A 9,404-nucleotide genomic window follows, 5' to 3' on the forward strand; every position below is an offset into this window, starting at 1 on the left:
GTGCAAGATGAAAAAAAGCATCTTGCCTCAAGATCCAAATCAGAGCAGTTCAAAGTCTTTGTCTTTGTGAAGTGCTATGCACCATATCTGGAAGAACTTGTCACTGTTGTTTTTTCTAGACTAAGAACAGAAACACAAATCATGGATCACATTTGTTCCCTTCCTCAAGACTACAGAATACAGATGAAGTTTAACAGTACTGCTGCACAGGGAGAAAAACAGTGAAATTAGTGCACCCATTTTGGCAGTTTGAAAAGTATGACTGACTGATTTTGTAATGGCTCAACCTCCCGTATACCTTTGCATACAAAATTACATAAAAGTTTTCATTTTTACTTAACATTTAAACAAGTATGGGGTGGAAAAGAACATGTTTGATTGTAAGCAGTTCCAACAGCTAAGATTTTTTCCATTTGTAAGAGGAATAACTGGCACAGGAAAGCTGATTTGCACTTTGCATTATTATCCTTATTTTCATCTGCTTTCACCTTAAGGAAAAAAAGCTTTATTCACTTTGACTTTTTCCACATTACATATTTGTCCCAGTCTGCTATTCTCAGAAGTTTAAAATTAGTTCATGGATTTCATCAGGACAAAATCATTGCAACTGACTGAGAAATCCTTGTAGCTCCAAGTTTTTGAGCAAGGATGCAGATGTTGGACAGCACAGAGAAGGGTAGATTTTATTACCCCAGCGAAAATTCATCCAGTTTGGCTGAATGGCAACTCAGAAAAAAATACCGTTGCATAAAAGCTTTAAAGTATCTTACTGCAATGCGGAATTTGATTTTCAGAAATTGCCTCCTGGACTGACTGATTTTGCCCAGGACCAGCAGGCTGCAGAAGATCCTCCTTGTGACTGTTACTCCTTGTAGCTGGGACTACTGTTCCTGGAACTCCAAAGCTAACAGATATAAAGAGGCACGTTCATATGAAGTGGAGGATAGAAAGGATTAAAACGTGGAACAATCCAACATTTCTCAATCCGAGCACAACTTTAAAATTTAGCAGATACATACACTGAAAGACATGGGGACAACTCACTGAACCAGCCAACCCGATAAAGAAAAACTGCTTACAAATAGAATTGTTAGAAGTATTTTTCAATGCATGTTTTTGAGGAATTATGAGGTTTGATTAGACTATGCAAACATGCCAGTTTTCTGTGTTTTCTTAGATACTCTGTACTGGTTTGTTTCACACGATATAGGTGTAAGCTCTGTCTTGTAAACGAGTTTAAAAGCTTCTAAGGAATCCCCAAGGAAAAAAAGGCCTTCCTCCCCCCGCCCCCTCTCCCCCCCCCCGAAAGAACTAATTCAGGAATACTCATATAGCACAGCAAAACTAGTTTTCTGACTTGGTTTCTTGGGGGGTGTGTGGGGGGGTGTTTGTAGTGCATCAAAGATTAACCTCTGAAAACACTGGGGAAGAAATTTGGTTCATCTTCCTTTTTGATCTTCTGCTTTTCTAAGAAAATGAAATAGTGATGGTAAAAGGCTACCCATATTGAGAACTAACAAATAATGCAATCTGCTTACCTTATCCTGGCTATATGCTGCTGCACAGGCTGATGCTGAAAATGGTCAGGCCACTGATGGTGAAGGCAGAAGGATGGGGAGGGCTGAAGACAGCAGGCAGGCTGATATATGGGGGGGTGTTTTTGGCAAATAGATGCTGAATACTCAGTATGTGGCTGCATGCAGCACGAAGTCATAGGAGATGGTGCTGAGCTGCCAACCACTGAATGACATTCTTGCTTGTTATTATGGCTACTTAAAGAATGATGGTATGGACAGGGGTGGCAGCACTGCGACAACAACTGCTGAGTTCTTTGGTTGTCTAAAGGCAGAAAGGATGGTTTGATTGTACCATTAAGTTGCAGGCAGCCATTGGGACTCGCTTTTGTTCTTGGTGTTTCCTTGGATGGGAGTTGTTGGACCGCTACATCTCCGTCATTAGCTGCGGCAATACCTGGGCCAGTAGCATTTGACAAGATGCTGCCGTTGCTCAGGACCACAGAGTCACTGACGTTACTCATAGCCATGCTCCAAGTTCTCAGTGGATACGTGATGTTCCTGAAGAAACAAATAAAGCAAAGTTTACAGAGCTGTGGTGCTTTCAGATGCTCAGAAATAACTTTAGATTAAAATAAGTAAAGCTCCTCTCTCATCTTCACGTCTCCCAACACAGTGAAATAGAAAGGAGTCACACACACACCCCAACAGAGATGTTTTAAGTGACTTTCAACTGTTCAAGAAAAATTTAAGAGTGAAGCTCAGTGATGAAACCAAAATATAAATAAAATGAATAGACATTTGACAGTCTCTGGCTCACAGCTAATAAGTAATGGTTGATATACATGGGAACAAGATCATTTTGCACAGGGTTAAGTAACAGCCACTATTTACAAAAACAGATTTTGGTACAAACTGTGTAACCATCCACACCTTGCACTGCAATTTGCCTGTGTGCTTTGAAAGCCAGCAGGAGACAGGGTCACACTGTAGAGATTGTTTAGTAATCATGAATGGGCTGGTTTCAGTAGCCTCCTTTCCTATCTCCAATTTCTACTGAAATTAGGCAAATTTGTATTTTTGAATAAATTATTTTAAAATGCCTTATTTAAATAAATCAAGCCACTTCAGCAGATATCTGTCAAAATGTCTGGATGGTAGACTAGGTCTTTAGCAGAAGCTCAAATGAACTGTTACGAATACTAAAAAGATAGGATATAACCACATGTTTTTCCCAAGCTTAAAAAAAATAATCCCAGGATTCAATTACTGTTGATTGAGAAGCTCATGCTTCCAAATGACATGTATTCCAAAGGCAGTTAAGAAATGCACTGTGCTGTAAATAGAGGATATTAAAGATTTTCTTCTGAAGTCTTGTCTTTTTCAAGCAAAATGTAAATAAGTGAAAACTATTAACACTGGAAAGGTGACTGAGGAGCTTAGTTCAAAATCAAAACTTGTCTGAGGTGCTCACAGCAGCCAATTTCCTCTGCATTAGCTATAACTGTGTGTTAATAAGCTTTGAAAATAAGTTGGAAATTATTATTTTGATAAATAACACAAAAGGTCAAACATCACACTTACATAAGAATTGGTTTCCCAAGTTACATGGGGAGGAGGGAGGAGGACAAAGGAGAACAAGGAGGAAAGGCCACTAATTATGTACTATTTAGAAGAATAAATCAACAAATGCTTAAAGAATAGAATCGGTTAATTACAACTGCTGTGGCTAACAATGTTAGCTTTTTGATACTGAATTTAATCAACAACATTCCAAGTCTAAATTGCATGGTTTGGTTTACAGACACTGAACTTTGCAGAAAGACACAACATACAGATTAAGACAGATAAGCGAGGAAGTTTCTAATTCTCTTTCTTCCCAGATACCTTTGCTGAGTGCTCACAGAGCTAAGCCTGCCCAGCCAGCTGAGCTATTTAATTGCCTGAATGCTAATTCTGAGCAGAAAGTGCTTTGCAGATTGGAATGCTACCCCCGGCAGTCCCCCCGTGCAGCACCTCCCCTAGACATAGCTAAATCCTTCACTTCTGAAACGAAAATTAATCCTCTGCTATTTGTTCTAGATCATGTGCAGAGCCAGATGCCCTGGGAAATCACTTGCATTTAGATAGCCACACAGAACAGAATACGCTCCTTGAAGAGCATATTTTTTCCAGCCTCCAATTCCACACATTCCTGCCGGATACCCCCTCCCCTGGCCCAGGCAAGTCAAGCCCATGGAGGAGAGTGAATTCAAGTGTCTGCCTAAACTTCATTTCAGTCTGAAAAGACATATTAGTTATGTGAAATACCGCTGTGTTTGAACAGTTTGGTTTTCTCTTGTACTGTAGGCAGCTTCAAAGCCTGCTGAAGTGGACAGAGCGAGGGCGCTGGACATCAAGGCAGAGAAAACTCCTCGTGAGGCGTCTGGCAGCATTTTAGGAATTTCTAGCTGCTTATTTTCACGTTCACTCCCAGAAGAGATAGGCTGCACGATGATGTTGTTACATTTCTGTTTCTAAGTTAGACACATCCACATCATCACTTGAAACTGCTGTACAATGATCAAAGTGACTGTCCCACAAACTACTATTATAACTGCAAGTATGGTATGGACATACTGCAAATCTCTAGGCCCTTCAAGAAGACTGATGCACTATCCTTTTGCTTCAAACCCAGAACATCTGCAGCGTGTAGCAATTGAGATAATATGACATAGTTTTTAGTAGCTGTTTCAAATCACTTTATAAAGGAAACCACACATTCACGCGCAAGGCGCACATGTGCCAAACAGAGACACAAACTAACTCGCCCCCGCAGAAGCTGGGCAACCCCACTTGGACACACAGGCTTGGGACCTCCGGTGAATCTGTGCCCTCGTAAAAGCTGACATGGGAATTATAACTTCTGTTGCATCCAGCCCAGCAGCCTCCATTTAATGTGATCAAAGATAAAATGCTTTCTTTTCAACAGATGTAATATCTACCTGCATGCCTTTCAGTTTAACCACAATCTTTAGAAAGACTCTTTAGAAACCAGTAAATTCAAAGAAAAGCCAAAGATCATCATCATCAGTACCACAACATATAATTCTGCCTCTGCTCTCCTTTTGAACAAGCTATAAAAATTTTATCAGATCAAGCTGATTCTTTCTTTCTTCCTAAGCCTTGAAAAACTATTGAGTTCTGTCCATTTTCATGGAGTCTTTGAGAAAGGCAATGGAAGCACCTGCTTACCTTGAAGTTCTTTCAATGCCTTATTAAAGTAAGCAAGACTACTCTGCATGCATTTTAATCAATCACAGTTAAGAAGAACTGGGACTCAAACCAATTCTCTAGCGTATGAGTTGGGCTGTACATTTTCATTTGGTTTGGTAGCTTTTCCTAAAAAAGTGTAAGATAGTTGATGTCACTTGACAAGTTTAATGTTATCTGAGTTTTGTTTCACTTATGTTTGAGGGTATTAAAAATTATGTACTATGATATTTTATTTGTATCACGCTCTATACAAGTGATTGCAACTCTACTGACAGCAAAACTTCACCTGCAGCTGTCACACCGAAATATAGATTATATTCTTATCTCTCTGCTGTATTTTGTCTCCTCTGCCCCAACTGCAGGGACTGGGAACTTACTGAGAGATGTAATGATGGCCCAAGGAAACAGTTAACTGAGAATCTCTCCTTTAGAGGATGCACAAATAAGCCAGTTAAAATGCAACAAGTAAAAGCACAGTAAGATTTTAATAACACATGGATGTGGGAAATCAAAGAACCTGTTCATCATGAAAACAAAATGTAAAAATAAGAATCTTTGAATTCTTTCAATGCTGGAACATTTCTGCTGCATTTCTCAGACTGCTTTAGGATTTGGTATTCTCCTCCAACAGAGTGGGGTTTTCAGACTCACACCAATTTACATCTGAAGGCTTTGAAGCAGTAGACAGGTATTCTGAATAATGAGGTTGTAGATAATATAGGTTTTAATACAGGCAGCCCTACTTAACAGAAGATTAGATACAGTGAGAAGAAGTGCTAACCTACATGTTTAATACATCACGCTTAGGTACCTACCTCTCTAGCTGGACACAAGGTATTTTAAACATCAACATCTATTTAGAAATTATGCCAGCTGGACTGCTAAGGAAAGAAAACTAGAATTATCTTTAATTACTGCACACTTGATAACAGTAACTGCTAAGAAAGCACTTTAGCCATGCAGTTCAAAACAACAGCTTGGAAGAGTGTCATATCTGGAAAGTACCACAGTCTGTAGAGGCAATGTTACTTAGTGACAGTTTTATGGAGTAATCCCTCTATTATTTGTAGAGCTAACAATGAACACAGCTAACCCAGCAGACATCTGCCATCTGCATTGCAAGCCCTTCAGGAAATAAAGTAATGCTGTACCACACAAACTATGTAGGATTTGGTGTTCCCTAACTAGCGTGTTCTTTTTAGGCTTGGATTAAGTTCACCTGTTCCTTTGGCTGTAACTGAAAGAATTTTTCTTTGCTTTAAAGTTTCTTAAAAAAAAAACAACACCAAAAAACCCACCAGACTTAAAAAAACATTTGTTCAACAAATCCCATCTGGACTCATAATGCCTGCAATTGAGTATGATAGAAGTGCAAATTCAAGGGGGAATGATGTAGTGGAAATTTAGTATAACCTAATATACAGATAATTTATAGATCTTTAGAAGACGACAGAGAAGAGCTAAGCGTTGAGGGTTGTTTTAACCATATAAGAAAAAACATTTGTACCTTGCACTAAAACAGAACTAAACCGGTTATAAGATTTTACATTTTTCATTTAAGGTAGGACAAAACTCAAATCTCATTTAAAAGTTATCTAAAGCCTTTCAGCTGGAGTCAGCATCATGCCACTCAGCCAGCAGAATCAGTCCTGGTATTCTGGACCTTGCAGACCTGACAGCTACAAAGCGTTGTGGGTCTGAGATGAACACGATGTCTGAAGTAACAAAAACGTCTGTTCATGTCAAAAGTTCATGTAAAACAGTTGGATTCTAAAAGCAGTGCATTCTTGAAATAAGCAATGTTTAACAATGCCAGTGCTACCTATTAAGTCTCCTTCCAGATGAAATATGATGACCTTGTAGTCCCTTAAGACACTAAAGTTTTTCAATGTGGCAAATGGGTTACATGGTCTGAATCTGTAAACTCAGTTAAATCCTCTCCAGACTTCATCTGCTGTGCCAGCCAGTGAGTGCACAGCCACTCTTAAGGAGGGCTTTCTCCTCCTTCACATCACCAAAATTCTTTGCATCTTTTCTTTTTCTCAGTGCTTGCAGGAGTAACAGGTGGTGCCTGGTGTTTGATACCGGATTTTATGGGAGATGTCTAGTTATCTATCATTGCAATGGTCTTTAGCAAGTCAAACAGCTTTTTAATGTTTTATGGTTGCTGATCTCCATTTTGGCTCTCAGCTAGACATTTTTCAAATTCTCTAGCTCTTACTCCTATGTGTTCATATGTGGTGCTTGGTTTCTCTCAATACCCTGATTCTTGCTGTTCCATTTCAGCTGTTAACCAGTAGTCTTCCCTGAAAAGCTTTCACTATACAAAATATAGGTGCTTACTAGAACAAGCCTTCCCTGTCCTTTCCCCTTCTTTTTCAAGTATTTAAGGTGTATTTTTAAAGTATGTATTTCATCTTCAAGAAGATTCTCTAATTCTTATTTTATCAGCACACCAATTTAGGTGATATACTCACGAATGCACCTGCTTCACTTTGAGGATTGATACAACGTAGCTCCTATTTTTGAGAAATGCCATTATGGTCAGTTTATTGTCTATAAACATCTATTTTCTCAACTAATGTCTCCCTGCTAATGAGCAGATTTTCAGCAATCTAAGTTAGTTTTACCACGCAGTAGTAGTTAGAAGACAATTATGAAGTAGAAGAGATTTTCGAAAGGGAAATTTACCCTCCTCCATTTTGTAGCAAGTGTTTCAAGAGCCAGCTAGTCCTTCCATCCCTCCCAGGAGCCCAAGAGGTAGAGAAGCTGTCCTGTCCTGAACCTGAGACATGGTGAGTTCATTTCTCGCTTCGCAGGCTGGCTCGGGCATTGCAATTCCTGTGACAGGGAATTTCCAGACGTCACCTTGCCAGGACTACAGCTCATGCTACAGATGGGCACTAGCGAACCAGTATTGCCAAGCTGGCAGATGAACTCGCCCACCAGTAACAGCTGTGGGGTGAGGGAGCTGGGAAAGACTGCAAAGAGTGGGGAAAAGAGTATTCTCCAGGACTTCAGAAATAGATTTTGCTTTGCTTTTAAGCTAAAGTTTCTTCTCCTGGCACAAACAGTAAAACAACAGCAGACCATTTACAGAAATCATTTGCAGGAGTTCAACTAGAGAAATCAACTGCAGTGCTTTAACTACAAAGTCTTTTTAAAGTCAGAATTCACAATAAACAAACTACAGATAGAAGCAACAACAAGGAGACCTGAAAATTCTCTTCTGCAAGTTTTGTATTAATCTAAAATTTTATTAAAAGAAATAATTAAGCATATATATGTAGGGGAAATTGGAAAAAATGTATTAAGACAATCCAAAATGGTTTCTAATACTCTTGAGTTTTGGAAAGAGGTACAGGTACAAAAAGAAATGACTGCAAGAATACACACTACTTTGAGGAAAAAAAGGTGCATAGTTCTGGAAAGCAGATATACCTCAGCACAGTTTAAAAGCATACAAAGCTGTTAAAAAAACCAATCAAAACACTGCTTGCAACTGCAACATTGTCATCACACTAAATCGTATTTACACAACTTACTGACTTTCGATGACCACAAGAAAGACATTTAAGTTTTGTAATTGCAAATATTCTGATCCAAAATACCTCTAATCCTGCTTACACAGAGGGGGTGAAACAAAAATATGCCTCTTTCTGAATGTAAAAGGAGTTACTCACATTGAAAGTTCCACAGGTTTTTACTTCATCATGCTGTGGGATTAACATTTAAATTATTACAGCTGTAAAGGGACACAAAAGCAATACTCTTTAGCATACAGCTCCAGCTATGCCTACCATCATCCTGCCTATATTAGTGTTACGTAAGAGGTTAAGAAGCCTCTCGACCAGCTGTTTCGAAACAGTTTTTGTTTTCTGTCCAAATTTAAAAGCTATGTTTGAACATCTTTAAAGAATCTGTTACCAATAATAGCATTTTTTCTTCATATTTTAATAGAAGCACTAATGTAATTTTATAACTACCGCATATTAAACAAGCAAAACACTTGGTGAGAATGCCAGGGCACATCAAGCAGGTATACACCGGCTGTCATACCTATTTGATAAACACAGACCATTCTTTGCATTTAGCTACAGAAAATAAAAGAAAGCGGTTTTACACTAGCAGTCCAACAATCATTTTCTCCGAAAGCTAAACACGCGAGAACAGACTTTTTTCCTCTTCATTTCCAAAGCGTATGTTGGTTTTAAGTCTTCTATTTGCTGAGCCGCGCTCTGAAGGCCAAATGATAAACCCCATATACCACTTCTACAATAGCACATCTGTTGAAACGGCTGGATCTGGAGTCGGGGAGGGGTGTTTTCCTCTCTCACCAGCTCTTCAGCCCTACCAGGGTCCAGTCCCAAGCTCTCCGGCATTACTCCCCAGCTGTAGTCTTTTACAAGCCCAGGAGTCTACTTGCATTACAAAGTAGCATAGTAGTGTAAATAAACTGAAGGTACACAATAGTCTTAGTTAAACCTACATCCCAACGCTTTCCCAAAGGCCGAGTTGTTTCAGCTGTAACCTAAGATACACTATGGGAACGCACGGCCAGATTTGGAGCAAACCGACATAACACCACTTACCAGACCCGAGCCGCAGAAGCAGCAAGGAGAAAAGCAGCCCCCT

General features: G+C 39.3%; 1 protein-coding gene across 1 annotated transcript in view; it reads right to left on the reverse strand.

Annotated features, from left to right (window-relative positions):
* DISP1 (dispatched homolog 1 (Drosophila)) overlaps positions 1-2,044 on the reverse strand; it is a 33,616-nt gene extending 31,572 nt beyond the window's left edge. Inside the window, exon 1 of the mRNA XM_009894297.1 lies at positions 1,539-2,044. Within this exon, the coding sequence (XP_009892599.1) occupies positions 1,539-2,044 (506 nt within the window). The remainder of the gene's footprint in view (positions 1-1,538) is intronic.
* Positions 2,045-9,404: the final 7,360 nt, after the last annotated feature.

The sequence above is a fragment of the Charadrius vociferus genome, unplaced genomic scaffold, assembly GCF_000708025.1.
Source record: "Charadrius vociferus isolate BGI_N301 unplaced genomic scaffold, ASM70802v2 scaffold261, whole genome shotgun sequence".
Classification (NCBI taxonomy): domain Eukaryota; kingdom Metazoa; phylum Chordata; class Aves; order Charadriiformes; family Charadriidae; genus Charadrius; species Charadrius vociferus.